This window comes from Labrus mixtus, chromosome 4, assembly GCF_963584025.1.
Source record: "Labrus mixtus chromosome 4, fLabMix1.1, whole genome shotgun sequence".
NCBI classification, from domain to species: domain Eukaryota; kingdom Metazoa; phylum Chordata; class Actinopteri; order Labriformes; family Labridae; genus Labrus; species Labrus mixtus.
This window is the reverse complement of record NC_083615.1, coordinates 30,672,857-30,694,974: the sequence shown is the minus strand read 5'-3', so window position 1 is coordinate 30,694,974 and position 22,118 is coordinate 30,672,857. Positions and strand designations below refer to the sequence as shown.

At 40.1% G+C, this 22,118-nt stretch overlaps 1 protein-coding gene across 1 annotated transcript in view; it reads left to right on the top strand.

Annotated features, from left to right (window-relative positions):
• The window catches only part of hydin (HYDIN axonemal central pair apparatus protein), a 76,446-nt gene that overhangs the window by 5,303 nt on the left and 49,025 nt on the right, over nt 1-22,118 (top strand). Inside the window, exons 5-17 of the mRNA XM_061036995.1 lie at nt 140-339; nt 751-875; nt 9,861-10,062; nt 10,411-10,597; nt 11,497-11,596; nt 13,680-13,798; nt 14,605-14,828; nt 14,981-15,048; nt 15,241-15,455; nt 19,433-19,533; nt 20,314-20,449; nt 21,393-21,557; nt 21,688-21,840. Of these exons, the coding sequence (XP_060892978.1) occupies nt 140-339; nt 751-875; nt 9,861-10,062; nt 10,411-10,597; nt 11,497-11,596; nt 13,680-13,798; nt 14,605-14,828; nt 14,981-15,048; nt 15,241-15,455; nt 19,433-19,533; nt 20,314-20,449; nt 21,393-21,557; nt 21,688-21,840 (1,995 nt within the window). The remainder of the gene's footprint in view (nt 1-139; nt 340-750; nt 876-9,860; nt 10,063-10,410; nt 10,598-11,496; nt 11,597-13,679; nt 13,799-14,604; nt 14,829-14,980; nt 15,049-15,240; nt 15,456-19,432; nt 19,534-20,313; nt 20,450-21,392; nt 21,558-21,687; nt 21,841-22,118) is intronic.

The following is a 22,118-nucleotide window of genomic DNA, read 5'->3' as shown; positions in this document are numbered from 1 at the left end:
AAAACATTTGGAATGTCTGTGTTACTCTGCTTGTGTCATTTGGGACAGAGAGAGGGCTAAGTACCATCTAACAAATACATGAACTTCACTATATGCAGCCAGAGTGTTTGACTTTTTTTTTGTCATTTTGTCTACGCAGGACTACCACCACAGTCTAGTTTGTGTGACGGAGAGAGAGCGGTTTGAGGTCCCAATCTGCGCCATTGGGCCACGTGCCATTCTAGACTTCCGTGATGAGTTCCATTTACCTGTCTGTCCAGTAAAAACTTCCACACAGAGGACTCACCTAGTCCGCAATATAGGAAACAGTGAGGCCATGTTCACACTTAGCACACAGAGGTGAGAGTCTGTATGATCCGATGGGATTATATCAACTGTTTGAGTGAATCTAACAAATTATTACACATAAGATATACACATTTAATAAGTTATTTAATGCACTAACAACAGTGTACAGGAGTTTGTTTGTAAATGAAGGTAATTTAACAATATTTACCCAAAATTGGGTGCACAGGACTTCTATTTTTATTGCCTTGGAATCAAAACAGGTATCTATATCAATTGATTTTTACTAGTACTTTATCTAAGTTCCAATAGGTACACATTTCACTAACCTCAACAATAATGACTGTTAATTGTTTTTTATTCTGTTTTTTAAACACTTTTTCTCCAAAATGTAACCTATAGACACAAAGCCTAAACAGGTTTTTTATTCCAACTTGTAGAATTCTTCTCTGTTCTATTTTTTAGGCCTTTCTCAGTGACGCCCTCTGCTGGAACCCTGGAAGTAGGAGAGGGCATGCAGGTGACAGTGGATTTTAACCCCATGACTATAGGAGACCACAGCCAGGACCTACTTCTGCACTATCATACTGGTAAGACCACAAATAAAGCAAGCCCAGTGACTCAAAATTTCAAATGCCAGGTTTGACCATATTTTTTAAAAAACAATAGCACGTTTCAACTTCACTCTCACGTGATTTATCTGCCTCCCAGAGCTGTAGTAGTGTAGTGTAATAATATTTATAGCTGCCCTACTCTACATATTGATTTTTTTAGTAATAAGAGGGACTCTGTTGCTTTGCTTACAAGCCTTTATAAAAGAGAGGCGGTGAGTTTTCAGATGGTTTTGCTCTGTTTTTTTTCTGACATTTTTCTCTTTTTTGTTAGTAAAAATATTAGATAGGTTTCCATGCAAATGTTTGCATGCAGTACTCTCATGAGATACTTTTATTTCTGGACATTTGACATGACAAAAACAAGTGTATGTATCCATATAACTTTTTTTTTCTTGGTTACACACATACATTAACCCACACAGTGAGCTCTAAAAGCAGTAAAAGGAAGAAGATGGAAGCAGAAATTTATACAAAAATAGTTTGCATAATCAGCAGTGTCAAATGGAGTGGAACAAAAAGGATGAATGTGTTTACTATAATCACTGAGGTAAACACTTTAATGAGATTCTCTTTCAGCATCAATGCTGACCCTGAAGCAGAACTGGACTGCTAAACATGGCGCACCATCAGCACACTCACACACACATACACACACAAAACATTGGTTGCTGTAATTTCCTCAGTCCTAGCCCAGGGTTTAATGAAAATAATTGATAGACAGGACTTCACTTTAGTCTGGTTTGAAGTTTGTTTTGTTTTGCGCTTGTGATTTTATCACGTGTGTGTAACTGCTTTTCCGTCACATAAGCAGGCCTTATCATTGTTTTCCATCCAGAGATCTATCTGTAGCAGCCCAGCACAGATATATTCCCCAAAGCTGGTCCAATTAGTAGTGCATTGTCTCCTTTCCGGTTGTCCTTTTTTTTGCTGCATTATGTAAACTTGAAACATTGTGTGTGTGTGTGTGTGTGTGTGTGTGTGTGATTGTTTTCTATCGTATGAATATGGCTGGTTTTGAATCCAGAATGATCTTTTCCTTTAACCTTGGATGTAGCAGATGAGAAGTTACTCATGAGGTACTTTGGGGTTTGTGTGGGTATCTGCCTGTTTGCGACGGCTTGTGGCCATGAAGGAAAAGGTGACATAAGTAATAGTAATAAGAGGAGAATCTATAACATCCTCAGGGACCTGCAAAGTGAAGATGGTGGGGAGTACGATGATGAGGGCTGTGGGGTATAGAATTTACTGCTTAGTGAAGCTCTCTCTGAGGACCTGTTATCTCTCCTCTCCTCTCTTTTCCTCTCCTCTCCTCTCCATTAGAATGAATCCAGGGATATTACAGGTTTTCTTACCATGAATTACAAAAAGTCAATCACATGCTTAATTTCTGTAAAAGTGAAAATGTTGCCTCATCATTTCAGGAGGAAATAAGGTTTTAGTGTATTCCAAGGAAGAATAGCCAACACTTGTGTAAACTGGTCCAAAAGTATTTGGGACAGCACATTCAATCCTCTATAAGCATATTTTTTCATATATTTGCTTTAATTAAGTTTAAATAATGCCTGAAATCAAAATTGAATAGACACATTTAATAGAGGTTGGGCTAGGTTACTGTATTGATTTAAAATCTACAAGTAGTATTTTTCTTGGCATTTTTCCCAGAAATTAAAGTGTTTATTTTTTTTATTTGTCATGCAAGACAATTAAGCTTTTTTTGTTATATTAACCTTATGTCCATTGCAGTACATGTTTTTTTTTTCATTGAAACAAATCCCCCCTTCATGTTGTGAAAGATTGAACTAAGAAAACAGATTAATTACTTGACAAACTGCTTCCTTTCTATGTTGGTTCATTTTAGGGACTCTCCACCACTTCAGTCACTCAGTGCAGTCAACTAATAAATCATTCATCCTCTGTTTTTTCAATAGTTAACATTCTATTTAACAACTAAAACTTTAAAAGAAATGGCGATCTTATTAACACTGATTGTGTCACGGATCGCAAAAACGAAGAGGAGGACCCAGATGCAGGATTCCCTGAAACTATTTATTCTTTAAACGAAAGGCAAACAAAAACTTAATTCCAAAAAATCCAACAAGAGAAGGAACCACAGGTAAACTGACATGCAACTAACACCGACTGATCTGAACCACCAACCAACACATACAATGAACTGACACAGAAGGGAAGAAACACTGAGACTAAATAGACAAGGGAGTAATCAGACACAGGTGAGACTAACGACACAGGTGAAGACAATGAGGGCAATCACACTGGAGGGAAACACACAGAGGAAGGAATGACCACAAGACAAGAAACACTGAGGACAACTACAAAATAAATACATGAAACACTGAAGACACACAGAACTCAAGAATGAACAAAACACACTAGAACATGAAGAAACACTAAACACTGAAAAACAAAACTGGAAAAGACCAAATCATGACAGATTGTGCCATACATACCTTCCAAAATGGTGTTTTTGTTACAAGTCTACTCATTAGTGATCATCTAGTAAAGAGTGGTTTAGAGGGATTCGAGGGCTCTCCCCACACTTATTGTGGTTGAACACACAGTGGTCACATGTTTTAAGGTTAGCCTTGGTTGCATGCACAATTAGCCAGACTCCTTAACATCAAAGGCGGGAGGACAGATCTTTTGACTTTTCCTGACGACTCACAAGGGGAACAATTAGGGGAAAGAAGAAAACAGTAATGCATTAGAAGAGATGATTTTAGGTTGTGATTATTTTTCTCTTTGTTTAGCACAACTCTTTTATAAACAACCTATTGGATATATGACTCGTTAGTAACCTTCATTTGCTGTGTTTTATCAACTAAAGGTTGTGAAACATTTAATGTGAGCTTTAGATTCATGTTCTGCGTGTACTCCCAGCTAAACATTGGAAGCTGAAAATAGCAACAGCAAATGTGACAGGCTAGGGTTGATTAACCAAGAGGAGGCTTCAATCAAAAACAAATCAGCTTTAGTCCTTACCTAAGCTTGGCACATCAAAGTCGCCTTTAGAGCTAATTTCAGCTACACAGCTCCCTAAAAGTTATCTCAGTAGAAAAATCCCATGGTGCTGAACAATTATAGTAGAACAGCTGTGTAGAATACAAAGGGGGACTTGAGTTCACTCTTCACAGATATGCATCACCTATGGGTGGATATTCCACAGCTCACTACACCCTTTCTTTTTCGTTTTTACTCTGAAGCACTGTGCATGCTTGGGTGTGTGTATGTGATGGGAAATTCAGTGGCATGCTGACACGGCATTTATTCTGTTATCAGTACTGAAACTCTCCCACAGGAAAGTCACCTTGTGAAAAAGTACCTGTGTATGATTGGTGGATAAGAGCTGAACTATTTTGTCTTTAGATTCATATTCATCAATTTTGGCTTTATCATTTAATTATTGTGACGCTATTTCCCGGCAGAGAGTGACTGATAAAAATTCTTATTTATAAGCTTTTAATGATGATTGCTTTGATTAAAAAACAACAGGATCTATGGGTAACATCTATTTGAGTAGGTTTTCCAGTTTTTGTGCACTTTAAAAGGATTTTTGCGTGGAATATGACCTTTAAAAAAGGGTGCTGTGTGGCTACATAAACAGTCAGGTCTGCTGAAGGAATAGCAAGGAGTGGTATTCAGCAGCATTAAGCTTTTATAATGGGAGGACCAGCAAAGGTCCAGAACACCACTTACAGCCCATCAAGAGACTATCATTTTTAATTTAGCACCTTTCCCTGACTCCCTCATGCTCATGTATGTTTCAGATCAGTATTCTGCTAAAGGCTCGACTCCTCACTGAGGGGTCATTTGAGATTTCTGCAAAAGCATGCTGTGCATGTGTATTGCATGCCATGTAGGTCCAAAGTTAGATACATATTCCATCTTTATTTTGCATTGTCACTGAAAAGCCAGTGCAGCTTTGAAAATAATAGTTTGCTTGTTCTGTCTTAAAAGAGACTTCTTACTCCTCCAGTAATCCCCCCTCATCCAACCCCCTCCCCTGTCACTGCTGCTGGTTTAAATGAAAAGACGGACAGCTCTTAGGCAGCGCTGAGGCATCTGCTTTGACAGGGCTAGAGCACCGAGGGGACTTCAGCAGAGCAGCCTTTTAGAAAAGCAGCACACACGCACACAAACAGCAAGCAGCTGCACACAAACAGACACACACACAATCAAAATCTAAGTACAAGCACACCCTCTCTCACACACACACTGCAGAGCTGCTGTTTGTGCTGTAATCAAAGGTAGCTGAGGGGGCTGAGAAGTTCCCTCGATGTGTACATAGAGGAATTATGGGAAAAGAAAGCGAGCAAGGGAAGATGGGTTGGTGGCCAGCGATGATGAAAGCTTAGCAATAAGCTGCAGCTCTCCCTGCCTGTCAACTGCTGTCATAGCATCCGGATGCAGGGAGATAATTGCTTTTCTTTCTGTATACCACTATTCTTCTTTCTCTCTCCCTCATTTCCTTCTATCACTCATCTTCTGTCCTCCATGTTTTCTTTTCTTCTTTATCTGTGGGTATCTCACTGCTTCCTTGTCTTTCAAGCAGTGAAAGCATAGATCTGGCCTTCCTGTGGGACTGTACCTATGGCGGCCATTGATAGTTGCATGTGCAAAGCAACCCAGAGCACTCCCTGTTTCTTATAGTGGTTTTATGTACGGTTTTGGTTAAGATTTAACCAGCCCTCATTCTTCTCGGTTGTTTCCCTCAACTGGGACTGGGGTTCATTTGTTGTTGATGCCTCTTGAAGCTAAATAAGTCATACTGTGAGAGTTTAACTACCACTGAGACTTTCAAGCTGCTCAAGAATGAGGTATCTCATGTCCCAATTAATCACTTCTGCTCACTTGTGTTCCAGCCGAGGCAGAGATGGATGAAGAGTTCTCTTAAACAGTTTACATTGAACAAGCCTTAAACCTAATGGGACGGTTATCTTAAGGAAAGTCAAAACACATACTTCATGTGGTGGCTTTCTTTACAAGTGCTTTGGTTTATTGTTAATTGTTGAGTTATTATTTGGAATAGGTATTTGTCATGTTCTCGTGGTTGTGTTTGATGGTGTGTGGGTTCTAATGTGAGAAGGTGTTCTTGTCCTGTGTTTTTGGCCTGAGAGATGTACTACAAAGCAAGTCCTACACAGCCAGTCTGTCTTTATTCCTAGCTTGCTTGAAGAAACCCCAAAAGATAAAGAGTATCTCAAAGGTGGTTAACAACTGGCTTTATAAATAGATAAATTAATTAATTAATTTTCATTGTGCCAAACAGGGAAACATTTTAGGAAAACAGCTATAGGGGGTCATTTTTCATGTATTTCTATCTGAGTAACTGTCTCCTCTCCAGAGACCAGAGCCAAATTCAATTATTGGACTTGAACCTGAAATTTCTGGTTCCTAACCCAAGTCCCTACAGACTCAGCTACTGTTCATATTTAAAAATAACATTCTGGTGGCTTAAAGAAAGTACTCTTGATAACACTTACATTTTAATAAAACTGCCCTGTCATTCTGAAAGGGATTTGTCATTTGGGTTCTTGGTTGTGAAACAGGATAAAGTCATTTGAGAGACTGCTTCATAATCAGACAGTGTCGTGTATAAATCCCTGACTCCTGGTCACTTACCAGTATTTTAAAATATTATCTATTTTCTGTGCTCGTTCGTTTGTTTACGTGGATCTCTCCAGTTTGGATCATGTTCAAGACACTATAAGGGCTAGAATTTTTAATTATTAGTGATACGTTTTAATAATAAGTGTTACAGATGCTGTTTTTTTACATACTTGATCCAAAACCATTTTTCCTAAACTCATTACAAAAGAAAAATAATTCAATTACAAGAATAATACCCATTTGCACCAGCCCATCGGCATTATGATATTATGACTTGATATCAGCATTGACAGGAACTTCGGTATCAGCTTATATGTCAGCCCAATTGTAACTCATTATTGCTTCCTAGTAATGCCAAAGATATGGTTACAGTTGGGTAGGAATACTTTAATCCTGAGATAGTTAGCCCACAACAAAGTGATGACAAGTTTATTGTTTAAAATGTGTAAAATCTTCGCTCTGTTTGTGTTGTCAAATTAATAAGTAACCACATTTGAGAAATCCTGCCAGAACATGTTCATTTTAAAAATGTTGTACTATCTGCACTGAATGTAAAATAACTAAAATACTCATATAACATGTAAAATTAATTTACAAGTGTGTGTGTTATCACCCATTCACTAACGTTCAGACATAAAACATAAAACAAACAAACATTCTTAAAACAACCACATAAACAAACAAAGTAAGTTGCCGTTTGTTGTGTGATGTTGTTCCCTTTTTAGCTTCATCAGTTGGAAGCTGAAATAAAAAAACATTTTTTTAATCACAAACGAGACAGCATTTTGTCACAAGGCTCTTTGACACTCAAAGAGGACTATGGTTTAAGGATTTTGGGGTTAATCATGAAATATAAACAGAATGGAAATGGCATTTATCTCAGTAACGAAAACAGCATGAGCTATGAAGGAAAATGTGGGATTTGGTGTAGAAGCAGCATGGGGAAACAAAATTGTCAGTTCAAAATAATAGCTCCAATCAATGGCTGTTTTGGCAAGAGATAAGCTTTGAAAAGCACTACAATCACAGCAGAGTAAAATACCCATTGGATTAATTGAGATGCACTTCTTTCAAATGACAAAAAAACCCATCCAATTCACTTTGATCATTTTTATTCCCTTTGATCGTTTTCATTCCGGGTGATTATTAGTGACCAAGGTATTTGTGTTTTCATTCACGGTAGGGGAATTTGATTAAATAAATGATAAACCACGGAATCACAGGGAGACGAGAACCCTGTAGAGTTAAAATCAAACTCAGACTATAGACATCCTCCTATACTGTGACTAGAAGAGCTGAGATGGGCACTTGTCTTTACAAATGTATCCAATGCAATCTGCAATCTGAGTATGAGCAGTGTGTTTCTACAGGCTGCAGCATCAGTCCTTCTGATTTGAATGTAAACAAACACACTGTATTTACATGAGCCCTTGTTCATGGTGGTTTTATTCAAAACCATGTTTTGCATCGTAATTCTGCTGCTTGTTATTGTTGCTCTTTCTCTCACTGTTGGAATGGTTCACTCTGTGATGCTGAAATCTCGTTGCTGCCAGACACAGACACTCATTAAATGTTTTATTAACCACTAAGTTCTTTGTCACTTCTGGTTTTTGATTTAAAACTTTACTTGAAGAAGTTGAGCCATACAATCATTCTTGGGAAATACAAAACTACTCTAAAATCTAAAACTACTGCTTTATACTTTAAACCTTCCATATTGAATTTGCCCTGACATATTCCACATTGCTGTAATTTAGAGAGACTTTGGCAGCATAGGAAAGTTGGTTGTTTTCAATGCCAGATTTCCAGGATATTTTGAGCGCCATTTTAATCTCTCTGCGAGACTCCTTTTGATCCAGATCCAGCCTTTCAAAGTTAAACTTTTCAGTGTGTCCTTGACTCCTCTGTGAGTTTTCTCCTCTGCCCACATTAAGCTTGCAGACTCCCAGAGGAGCAGCAGTGGCCAATCAGCGGATAGAATTTTGTTGTGCTGGGCAGACAGTATATCAGTATGCAAGTGTCTCTCCCCTATGCAACTGTGTCTTCAGGGCAGTGACTTAATTAAGAATCAGCTTCACGTAAGCATGCTGAAAAGCTGTAGAAAGGAATCTATCGGAGTCCTTAATGGACGTGTACTTTTAAAAACATGATGCACAGAGAAAGGCAACACTATCCTGAAGACAGTCCATATATGGACTGTGAGGAGCTGTTTTGGAGAGGATCAAGAAACAGGGGCTTATTCCCCTAGGACAGTGGTTCTTTTCACTTTTTCTGTCTGTTTATCATATCATGCTGCAAATGCTTTTTTCACTCATCAGTTATTGTGTAACTTCCTGATCTCAAGCTGCACCTACAACCATCAAGCCTCTGATGATGATTCACAACAGAGCAATTAAAAGACAGGAAGCTGATAAGGTCACATCATTGACATGTCTCAAATACAAGTTATCGGTAATTGTTAGGTTTTTATAAGTTTATAACATTTGCTTCTTAAAATTATCTATAAATGTTTAAATAATCAGGCTCCTCAGGTGCTCTGTGACCTTGTGGTTCCACTGAGATTGTCAGGCTCTGTAACACGTGGAGTATCTGATGCAGACTGTAAGGTGCCATTTCATAAATCTTCACTTAGACAAACAGTCTTTTCTGTTCAGGTATCAACATGTGGAATGATTTACCTGCAGAGCTCAAACAGGAACTAAACTGGAGTTATTTTAAACTCAAAGTGAAATGGTCCTTAAAGGGGACTCTTGTGATCTTGCTCTTTCAGTTTTACTGTTTTATTGTATGATACTTTGTATCCTGTACTGATCGGTATTTTTATTGTTGTGCTTTGGTACTGTGTTTTGTGTATCTGTTGTTGAGTTGCTAGGGACAGGGATTGCAAATTAGCTCAGGCTATAAATGCTGGAGTGTGTGGCATCAGTTCACTTGCTCCATACTTGTCCCTATATAAATAAACATGAAATTGAAATCTATTCTTAGAACATTATAATAATTTCATAAATTATTTATTATATATAACTTTATTTGAATGTATTGTAATTTGTTTGATATGTTCATTATAAGTCCTGTACAACAAATAACAATGTTTTGGTTTTAATTTGTTTGCATAGTGTGGCAGCAGTTTACTGTGAGTCCTGGAGAGATGTTTGCTTGACAATTCTGGTAGTTTGAAGATCAAGTTGATGTGATGAAATATATTTATTCCTGCACTCACATGCAGCTTTTATTCAAGCTATGTTAACTAGGCTGCTAAAAACACCTTTGTAATTGTATGGTTGAGTGTGCACATCAGCTTTCATCTACTTATTTAGTATGTCTTCTGACCAGGTGAAGATGTTTACATTGGCTTGTATGGGGCTTGTGAGGAGGTGAACATCCAGCTTGACCATGACTTTGTCCTGTTGCAAAAGACTTACGTTTCCCTGGCAAGCGTACACACAGTGTCCCTCATCAACAGCAGTGATATACCTCTAAAATACTGTTGGACAACATGGCCCAGCCTGCAAGAGGAGGCCCTGAGCTTATTGAGGTTTGTGAAAAGATTATTTCACACATACATTCATTGGTTTAATTGACATTAACTCTGTCCTGACAATGTACTGTATATGTGTATGATACGTTTAACATTAGGTAACACAAACAATGCTTGGATGTGGTTTTGAGTATCTGCTGTTCCAGGTGTATAGCATGTGAAATAACCTGCTTTTTTTTTTCTTTACTACAAAATGTGTGCCAGAAATAGCTCAGGTGCCAATCACTTCCTATTCACTCAGCAACTCTTTGTTCTTCCCTGTTCCTCTTTTTTTCCTTGTCCCTTCTTGTTTTCTCTCTTTGTTTTTTTCCCATTCACCTTCCCTCCCTTTATCCTTTTCTCTAGGGACAGCTCAATGCTGAAGCAGAAGGAGGAGGAGGAGACAGAGCGATTACTTTATCAGTGTGAGTCCGATCCGACAGAGATCCATCGCCTCCCGCTGCTGTCCAGAGCTTTGCAGGAACTCAGGAGCCAGGCTGTTAAGGACCATCTTCTGGCCCTCTCACACAGCTGCATAACTGTGGAATCAGTGGTTTGTATTTTTCTTTGACTGTGTTACATCCTCTACTTTCTGACCCAGTCTCATGTTCAACCAATTGTTGGTGTACATCCTACTCCTGGATCTGTCAAGTGTGTCTCCTTGTTAAGAGTTAAAACTCTTTAGGGTGTGTCTGATTAATGGAATACAAAATGAATGCCAAATGCCAATTCAGTAGCTCACAAAGGGCACTTGAGAAAATAACTTGTTCAATACGGGCTCCTTAGGTTATAGAACAAGTTCCCATACATGATACATTATCACTGTAAGGAACAATATAATAATCCAAAATTAATTCCCCACTAAAACATCCAACTATGATTATTTCTGTCACAAAGAGTTATGATTCAGCTCAATGACACAAGAGTTTAGAGACTGGGCCCTTTTCTGCCCAGGGACCCTCAGGTAGCCTGACCTGTCCTGACATCCCCTTTTCTTTTTTCTGCTGGTGTCTCCTCTGCTTAGCTCACCCATGTTCTCTTGCTAGAGGGAGAAAGGAGCCAGACTTAAAAAAAAGCAGAGGAGGGCAAGAGAGAGAACGTGCTGGAAAGAGAGTAAACAGTCTGTAGGCCAGTCACAACACAAACTTTAGGAAAGTATTTGAGAGAGAAATAGCCTTCTTAGCACATATTGTCCCTCACAGCCACAAACAAACACAAACCCATCTACAGTCACAAAGGGTTATTGGTGGGAGTATGAGAGATTTACTGGTTAGCTCCTACTTTGTTTTCTACAAAGATATGAATGTAGTTCATTCACAAGATCAGGTCCTCAAATGTTTCTTTTACAACTGTGTGAAAATAAAATCATATCAATAGCTAGTGTACATGTCTGCTTTTTGTCCTTTTAGTAAATGAATTATATGTGTGTCGTCTTGTCTTCACATGGCACAGGAGGGTGAAATATGGCCCAACATGACAGCACAGTTCAGCATTGTCTTCAAGCCAGAGGAGGCCAAAGTGTACCAACAAACCATTTATTGTGATGTCGCAGGTCAGTGCCTAGAAAATACAACTCTCACTCAGTTTTTACATTTAAAAAAGAAAATGATTGCATGCAACTTTACAATATATTCAAGATCAAACGATCATACAGATAAAGGTTACATATAAGCAATCAGTATGTGAAAACTTGGCTGTAAACTTAGATCTGATTCTGATGTCTAGTTTTGAGAGATGTTATCGGAAGCTAGGGACAATGATGTCAGTTGGTTGGCTTTGGTCAACAGTGTTTTATGGATGGATGGATGGAAGTTGACTTTTTTGTAATATCCTTGACATTTGGTGATGCCTTTTTATCTACTGCCATCAACAGGGAGGCTTTAAATGTGTCTAATATTTTAATTTAGGTAAACATTACATATGCTCAACATCAGTGTGTTTTTAAGTATTTTAGCATGCTAATATTAGCTCTATGTTTGACCAACTTAATGCCTATATAAAGATTTACTGAGCTGCTAGCATAGCTATATTTCAATAGCTGAAGTTAATGGTAACTTCCCAGGGCACTGGTTTAGCTCAGTTGGTAGAGCAAGCGTCCCATGTACAGAGTCTACAGTCCTTGTCTCACTGGTTGCAGGTTTGACTCCTGATCCTGACACTGTTTGCAGTATGTCATCCTCCACTCTCTCCCCAACAATTACGATCTCTCTATAGCTGTCCTATTGAATAAAGGCCAAATAGAGGTCGAAGAAACCTACAAAACACAGGTTTTTACAACCGATTTGTCTTTTGAAAAATATTTTGAAGAACATCGTCTCGGTCAAACACAAAAACTTTACTTTATACTGTAAAGCAGAAATTGTCTTCTTTTTATCTGCTGACAAATTCTTAATAGCAAAAATCAAATATGAGGAGGATTAATTTTACTTCAAGGTGTGAAACTAGCCCATTTCAACTGAATCAAATCAGGCAGGATGTTTTAAACAATTCCTAAACCCACAGTACAGTGATATTCCAAGTTACCTTTTCAGTTTTAGTGTTAGAATTCATTTGCTAATCAGTCTGGGTGGTGGTGGGGTTTGGGATCAGTTAAGGATAAATGTGAAGAAAATAATCTGTAATAAGTCCTTCTCTTATAGCAAAGTTTAATGTGACACATGTAACACAAAGAACAACTTGTTTCTTGAACCAAAAACAATCAACAAAATAACTATTTTTCTAGTTTCTCTTTTAAAATCTTGGAATTTGTTGTCCTGCCAAAAATTAGCACACTCCTGCTGTAAATTGATAGCTTTAGCGTCTCATAAATGATTCTCCTTCTCTCAGTGGGTTGATCCAGACAAAGGTTAGTCAGCAAGACTGGGTAGAAAACCACATAAACCATATAAATCGGTATAAATCATAAACAAAACCTCTTTTTTGTTTCCTGTCTCCTTCAGCCTATGATATCCACAATAAAACTAATTTGAAGCTCAAACAGTTGAGGAACCCTTAAATATGCCTAAATGTTTTAACCACTGACCACTTATTGCTACTTGATCTCATTTTCATATTAGACAATGCCATCATGAAGCTCCAATATATTCATCGCATCCTGTTGGTAGTGAAATGTTGTTTGGAAATTTGCATTTGGCCTTCATGTGTGTTTTGTGAGCCGGAGGCCAGATTTACATTAATTTCCATGTTTTCTGAGGCAGGTGACGACTTGACCATTTTAGGTCGATGACAGCAGCACTGCAGACTGCTGTACCCTAAATCCTCACTTTGCAAAAAGACTCACAAGCTTACTAGGCAAAACTGAAGGGAAGACCTTGCATGCCCTTTAATAGTTTCACAGACAGAGACAGCTGTAGAGGCTGCAGCTAAACAAATCTTAAGCAAGTTTTTACACATTTTGTGTTTGGATTTGTTTTTGATGCAGTCATTTTAACTAGAAACATGAAAACAGCTTTTCCAATTCAACTGAATAAAAAAACAATTTTCAGTAACTTAAAAACCAATTGAGAGGTTGTTGTTTTTGGAATATCACGTTACTGTTTGTATATCAATTTTGTTTTACTTCATGCCTTTGTTTTCATTTAACTGACTGTTCAGAAACGTTCTCTTTGTTTGTCAATCCATCTGTCTCCACACAGGCCGTGAATCTCGTCTACCTCTTACCATAAAGGGTGAGGGCTTGGGACCTAAACTCCAGCTCAACTATGACCTAATGGACATGAAAAACGTTTTCATTGGTGACAAAGACAATTATGAGGTAAGATTTTGGTAAGCCAAAGTTAAAGTTAAATAAAATGATCAGTCTGGACATGCTGGTTAACTTGGTGCTACAGTTTCTGAATGTATCAAACAGTACTGTACAACATACTCCTTACCTTTTATAGTTAGTTTTTTATAGTTTTTTACCAAGTAGACAAGGGAAAATTTTGGTATACACATCGTTGAGTGTAATTAAGCAACATGCTACTGTTGACCAGGACTGTGAGTTTGGTGCCTTGCATGTGAACTGGCATCTCTCCAGCAACAATACCACCTTCCGTACTTTGGTCCATACCTGGTCCAAACCGGTCACCCTCTGGTTCCCAACCCAAGTCATTACAGACTGAGCTACTGCCGCCCAAAGAATACATATAAGAATGTATAGAAGTTTGAAACAACTGAGAAAAAAACAGAAGCCACTTCTTCCCACTGCATGAGTGCTTTTAAAAGATAATGCAGTCGGTGGAATACATTTTCTAAACCTCCTGATACTGTGAGCCTGGCAGTGTAGAACTGACTTATAATTGTTAGGCGTTAGACTATTTAGATATTCAAAGAAAAAAAACTAGTTAACCGTTTCAATTTCCACAATAAAACAGCTTAAACATCTTTTTTTGGTGTTGTAATAAATGTATCCATTGTTTTCCCGCAGATGATAGTAGAGTAGATTTTTTTCCCCCCTTTTGAAGCAGAACTTACCTGGAATACTGAATGCATTACATTCACAATATTTAATCACTGATAGTGGACTTATACAATAAAAAGACTGAAGTGTTGAATCAATGGATATAACTCTTTTTATAGGTGCTGGTGTCTAACACAGGACTGACTGATGCACCTTTCCATTTCTCGAGCTCCGACACCACTTTTGGACGCTGTTTCTCCTTCAGCCCTGAGGAAGGTGTTGTTCCCTCTGGGGCCAGCCAGATTGTGATGGTGACCTTCCACAGTCGAGTCTTGGGAACTTTTTCTGAAGACTTGCTGCTAACTGTCACAGGACAGCCTCAGCCACTTACCTTGACCTTCAGGTGAAGTTAGGGCATACATCTGACTAAAATTGTAATGGAACTTTATTTGAGATTTCTCACCACTTCCACTTACTGCTCACAGTACTTGCAAAATAATCCTTTAAATTGCTGTTTCTTTTTCTTATTGCTTTTGTCTTTGTCTTCACTTAAAGGGGTTGCGTCATCGGTCCAACATTCCATTTCAACATTTCAGAGTTCAATTTTGGAGATGTAGCCTTTGGTGAGTAAAAATGTACCGGTACTTGTTATGTTTGAGTTGCAAAAGTGTAAATGCATCGCATTCTAGAGAATCTGAATATCCTGTCTGTGAAGCCTCCTCTTAAAAAGTTCCTTTGTTCCATCCTTGTCATCTTATTTTTTAACCTTTTATTCATCTTGATCCTCTTTTCCTCCACCTGTTCCTTCTATTCAGGTTTCCCACAAACATTGATTTGTACCCTCTTCAACACCTCCTTTGTGCCCATGACCTTTGCCCTGCGTGTCCCCGGAGATGGATCGGGGTTTCACAGCATGACTTGTTCCAATTGGCAGGGCAGCAACACTAGAGACCTGCGTGCAAATCCTGCAGAGTTCACCATCAGCCCTGCAGCAGGGTCTGTGCGTGCTATGTCAGATGTCACCATTAAGGTACAGTTAAGACGCAAATGGAGAGAGACCTATTTGAATTAATGTTGCTGCCCTAGCAAGCTGCATTAAAGAGATAGTTTGGTATTTCTGAAGTGGGGTTGTACGAGGTACATGTATGTAGCAAGTATAAGCAATAGGAGATAGCTTTAGGCGGCTGTGGTTTAGTGGTAGAGTTGGTCATCTCTCAACCAAACTCAGGGTTTCAATCACCAGCTCCTGCAGACGCACGCCGGAGCGTCCTTGGGGAAGACACTCAAACCTAATTGAATGTGAAAGGGTATGAATGATATAAGTTAATATTGATGAACACTTTACATAGCAGCCTCTGCCATCAGTGTTTGAATATGAAGTGAATGGGGAAGTGTGACCTGCAGTGTAAAAAAGCGCTTTGAGTAGTCAGAAGACTAGAAAAGCGCTACATAATACAAGCTTAAGTCCATCTCCATTTAGCTCGGCCCATTTAAGGAGCAGGTCCAGGATGCCTGCACAGAAGCTAGGCTATACGGTTATGCAGACTGGGTCATTTTCGCCACATAATTTAGCTAATTTTAAGAAAAAAACAATCTAAAAGACAACATCGGGGGAAATATTTTGCTATATTGAAACAAATTTCAGTGCTTTACTTCTCTGAAGGCAAGACACTTTGTTTTAGCACTACTTTTGCACACCACACACATTGCTCCAGCTGCAGTGCACTGTTTGGGTCTGTAGTGTAACAACTCAATATGAATTATCCAAGTAGACTGAAAGTTATATAGTGAATTTCGACTGACCAAGGGTTGTGCCATTATGCAATAAAAAAACATCGAGAGGTGAAACCTTGGTTAATAAACTTTCATTCGGCTTTTCTGGTTTTCCCATTTAATTTTTGAAAATGGAAGAAGGCCCAAATATATCAGCTTTCAGTACGTCAGGGAACTCTGAATGGCAAGTGATGCAGAGTGCAGGCATATGTGTGCCCTTAACGTTGCTCTTCGGGTTTGTGAATATGAGCTCACACTTCATATACAATCATACCAGCAGGTAACTTCAGATCCTTTCAGAAGGTCAGGGATCCTGCAACAAAACATGTCTGATATGTCCTTGAACAAGACACTTAACACCAAGTAGCTCCCGGTGGTTCGTCGGCATCGTATGAATGTTTACTAATGGGATTAGTTAATGCTGATAGACTCTTAAAGCAACCATTGCCATCAGTGTGTGAATGGGTAGGTGTGATCTGCACTGTGAAGACTAGAAAAGCACTATACAAGCTGAAGTCCATTTAGCATTTACCGTTAACTCTGTGTAATCCTTGCCATAATAATATGTCGTATTCTCTCAGACTGTAAAAGTTGGTCATTTGTTGATTTGGATGTAATTGTTGTATATTTCGAAGCCCGCAGACCCAAACAGCTGATGAGTGCACTGCATAAGTTGTGTGCCAGAGTAGTGCTAAAGTCAAAGTCAAAGTCAAAGTCAACTTTATTGTCAATTTAAAAATATGCCAGACATACAGTGGAATCGAAATTGCGTTTGTCTCCGACCCGCGGTGCAATACAACCAAATGAGGTAAAAAGATCAAATAAAATGAGGTAAAAATAAGATAAATAATATTTACAGTAATAAATTCTAATAAATTCTAAATTGTGCAAAATGGTAAATAAAATAAAAAAAATACAATTTTAAGAAAAAGTAAACTTGTGCAATATGTGCAGTGTGCATTAAACGGATTGATAATTAGTTATTATTCCAGAGTTCTTGGTGGCAAACGGGAGGGGGTTTCAACATCCAGTGTTTGTGGGGGCAGAGGGGGGGGAAGGAAGAGAGGGGAGAGAGTTAAGCTTCCTGACAGCTTGGTGGAAGAAGCTGTTTCCCAGTCTGGTGGAGCCGGCCCGCAGGCTGCGGTACCGTCTCCCCGATGGCAGGAGGCTGAAGAGGCTGTGTGAGGGGTGGGTGGGGTCACGCACAATGCTGGTTGCTTTGCGGGTGAGGCGGGTACCGTAGAGGTCCAGAAGAGAGGGGAGTGGGACACCGATAATCCGTTCAGCAGCCTTCACTGTGCGCTGCAGAGTCTTGCGGTTGGCAGCAGTGCAGCTCCCAAGCCACACAGTGATGCAGCTGGTCAGGATGCTCTCGATGGTGCCTCTGTAGAAGGAGCACATGATGGTTGGGGGGGCTCGTGCTCTCTTCAGCTTGCGGAGGAAGTAGAGGCGCTGCTGAGACTTCTTGGCCAGTGATGTGGTGTTGGTTGTCCAGGAGAGATCCTCACTGATGTGAACCCCCAGGAACTTGGTGCTGCTCACTCTCTCCACAGCAGCACCGTCGATGGTCAGTGGGGGTTTAGGAGTGGGGACTCTCCGGAAGTCGACAACAACCTCCTTGGTCTTGTCGACGTTCAGGAAGAGTTTGTTGTCTCTACACTATGTGGCCAGTTGACTGACCTCCATCCTGTAGTGCGTCTCATCGTTGTTGGATATGAGACCAACCACTGTTGTGTCGTCCGCGAACTTCACAATGTGGTTGCTGCTGAAGGATGGAGCGCAGTCGTGGGTCAGCAGCGTGAAGAGCAGGGGGCTGAGCACACAACCTTGGGGGGCCCCAGTGTTCATGACGGTGGTTTTTGATGTGCTGCCACCAACCCGCACTGTCTGAGGCCTCTCGCTGAGGAAGTCCAGCAGCCAGTTGCACAGGGAAGTGCTGAGCCCCAACTGGTCCAGTTTGCCGATCAGCTGCTGAGGGATGATGGTGTTGAATGCTGAACTGAAGTCTATGAACAGCATTCTGACGTATGAGTTTTTGGTGTCCAGGTGGGTGAGGGCTGGGTGAAGAGCAGAACAGATAGCATCCTCGGTGGATCTGTTACCTCGGTATGCAAACTGGTAGGGGTCCAGGGTGGCGGGGAGGGTGGATTTGATGTGGGCCATGACTAACCTTTCAAAGCACTTCATGGCGATGGGGGTGAGTGCAACGGGTCGATAGTCATTGAAAGTGGATGGTGAGGGCTTCTTTGGAACGGGTATGATGGTGGTGGCTTTGAAGCACGACGGAACAACAGCCTGACTCAGAGAAGCGTTGAAAATGTCCGTGAAGACATCTTTGAGCTCCTCTGCACAGTCCTTCAGCACACGGCCAGGAATGTTGTCTGGACCTGCAGCCTTGCGGGTGTTGATCTTGGAGAAGGTTCTCTTCACGCTGGCTGCAGTCCGGCACAGGGTCTGGTCGTGGGGAGGGGGGGTGGTCTTCTGTGGGGGCGTGCTGTTGCGTGCTTCAAACCTGGCAAAGAAGCTGTTGAGGTCGTTCAGCAGAGAGGTGTTGCTGTCACAGGTCTGTGGCTTGGGTTTGTAGTCCGTGATGGTCTGGATACCACGCCACAGGCTCTGCGCGTCTCTGCTGTCCTTGAAGTGTCCGGTTATTTTAAGTGTGTAGCTGCGTTTGGCTCCCCTGATGCCACGGGACAGGTTGGCCCTCGCTGTTCTCAGGCAGGCTGCGTCCCCAGCTCTGAAGGCGGTGTTCCTGGCCCTCTCCTGTCAGCCATGGCTTCTGGTTAGCCCGGGTGGTGATGGTTCTGGTGGTGGTGACATCAGCAATGCATTTGCTAATGTAGGAGGTAACAGTGTCAGAATACTCCTCAATGTCTGTGTGGTTGTTGTAGGTGGCTGCCTGCTTGAACATCTCCCTGTCTGTGGTATCAAAGCAGTCTTGTAGTGCAGCAGAGGCCCCCTCTGGCCACACACATACCTGCTTCAGAACTGGTTTGGTGACTTTAACCCTGGGTCTGTAAGCTGGCATTAGCATGATACTGATATGGTCAGAGTGGCCGATGTGGGGGAGGGGTGAAGCTTTGTAAGCACCTTTAACTGATGTGTAAATCATGTCCAGAATGTTACCTTCTCTTGTGGGAAAGGTCACGTGTTGGTGGAAGTGGGGTAAAAAATAAAGTGGCTTAAAAATGATTACCGTACATCACATTGTTTATATGTTTTTTTATATGACAGTTGATGCTGTGCTCCAACACAGTCAAGAGATACAGGCTGGCACTGGTGGTTGATGTTGAGGGTGTCGGTGAGGAGATCATGACTGTGCCCATTAATGCCAGGTGAGACACATTTATAGATGTCAACATACCCTCACTTTTTGTGAAAATGTACAAAAATATATTTCTTTTTTAAATATTGTAAATGTCACAGTTAATCAAATTCAAACAAGAGGACCCACAGATAATATAATAAAATGTATTTATGAGGGAAAGCAGACAAAGGAAAGAAGTAATACAAGACAAGCACTACAAAATAAAACAGGAAGAACTAAAAACTTAACCAAAAAAAACACACTAGGGAAACAAGCCACACCATGATATAAAATGACCAAATAAGGAAATAACAACTAAGCAACAAAACAATGAATAAACTTAAGAAACAAGAGTAAACCATGAGATTAAATTTTGTAAAAAAAAAAGTTCTTTGAACAAGACAATACCTTTTTACAAAATTAGCTTTCTCGCTTTTTCTTAAAGTAATGCCTTTTCTCTGGCAGTAACTTCTGCTGTGTAAACCCCTGTCGCTGATGCTTGACAAGCTGTGAATGTGGTCCACTGAACTTCTATACAGGTGTCGACAAATCAGTGGAGTATGTGTTAAATATTCAGAACCCAATTTGCATAATAATACATTGGAATGTCACCTGCACCATCACTCAGACTGGGGCAATGGTATCTGACTTCCTCACGGCAATCACAGTCATTGTAAATTTATGAATCAGCTCTAATTAATAGGCTGCAGGTTTGGCATGGAGCAATGCAATTACTGTTGTGAGTCATAAATGAGCCTTGGATCCTTTCTGTCTGACTGTCACTCCCTCTATCGCTCTGTGTTTTCAGATGTGTTGTATCTGATGTTCTTGTGGAGACTCCAAAGTTGGACTTCCAAAGGTGTTTCCTTGATCAACTCTATGAACTGCAAGTGCAACTGACCAACACCAGCTCTCTGCCTGCATGCTATGGCGTGCTTGACCAGGTTGAGTCGATTATGGCAATGAATGATTTATTTGGTTGTGCAGATACTGTAAGTGGGAGGTCGCTCATAGGAAGGTGATATAAACAAGCAGAAAAGCTGTCAAGGCTAACGGGCATGCATAACTGACATACATAATTTAAACCAAAGGCTAATTTCCAGATCAGTGCTTCAACATGTATGTGGTAGAGGTGACTATAATGTTATTAATGTTGGAAAAGCTAAACAATTTGGTCTGACTCTGGGACGGTCCTGAACACACACACACGCACACACACACAAACACGCACACACATACACACACATACACAACACACACGCACACACACAGACACACACACACACACACACACACACACACACACACACATTCAGAGAACATGCCTCAAAGCCTGAGAATTGATAAATGTGTAGAATAGAATTGGCCAAAATTGTCTATCAGTTACTACCAGCATCTCTAAAGATATCTAAGTAACATGTTTAATTAATTTCTGTCTGTCTTTTATTGTATTTGAGACACAAAACCTTCAGAAAGTTGTATTTGAATACAATAAGAAAAGATGCTAAAGTCATCTTTAAGCTTTTATTACACTTGGAAACTGTTTCTAGGCACCTGGTTATACTTATAGACAGACTTAAAAATCTTGATCAATTAATCTTAGAGAGCACAGCAAGTGTTGCTGCATTATAACTGAACACACAGGATAGTGGTCTTATCACTCTGAACACAGGTGTGCCACAGGGCTGTGTGCTCAGTCCAGTTTTTTAGGACAGCTTGCATTCAAACCTGCAGATATTGAAGGGAGACACCACTGCAGTAATGGCGGCTAGTCAACTTATGGATTAGTGTATATAGTTTACAGTTTTGCTGTTGATCTTGTCAATAGAACAGGGACTGTATTGCTGCATTTAAAAAATATTTTTCCATTGTTGTCTCATTTTACAGGACCATGAAGAGAGTCCATCAGTGGTTTTTGGTAGTTCTACACCCAGAGGTGTTATTCTTCCTTATCGCTCAGAGGAGGTTCCTGTGTTCCTGCTGGCTAAGGCTGTTGGAAGACTGCATCACACTCTACGCATTGCAGTGTTTGGCAGCATCCAGCCTCCACTGGTCAGTTGAAGTCTATGTGAATTCTGTATTAATAGGATTAAACGTGAGCCTTTTGTCTGAAATTCAAGTGTTGTGTTTTACTTTAAATTTATAAATTTGAAAATGTGTACCTCTCTTTTTTTTCTTCCAGGTAGTGCCCTTGTCATGTATTGGGCAGGGACCGATAGTTCATGTTCAGAACCCTCAGTTGAATTTCGGAACAATCCCTGTTCTGACAGACATTACCAGAGCCCTGCACCTGTCAAACCAGTCACCTATTCCAGCCCACTTTACAGCACGAGTGGTAAGACACACGCAAACATGGACACACCTCTAAGAACAAACATGAATAATAGAAGCCAGTAGAAAATAAATAATATGACACCCACTCAACAAAACTATGATGTACAAGGTAACTTTACATTACTTATTGTTCTAGTGGTAATATGTTATATTCCAGGACAGGGGTCTCCAACCTTTCTTCATCAGTGAACTACTTTAAAACAAAGAAATTAGTCGACAGCTTCTTTTATCACATTGTGTTTCAAACAGCAACAAAGGTACATCAAATATCAAAACATG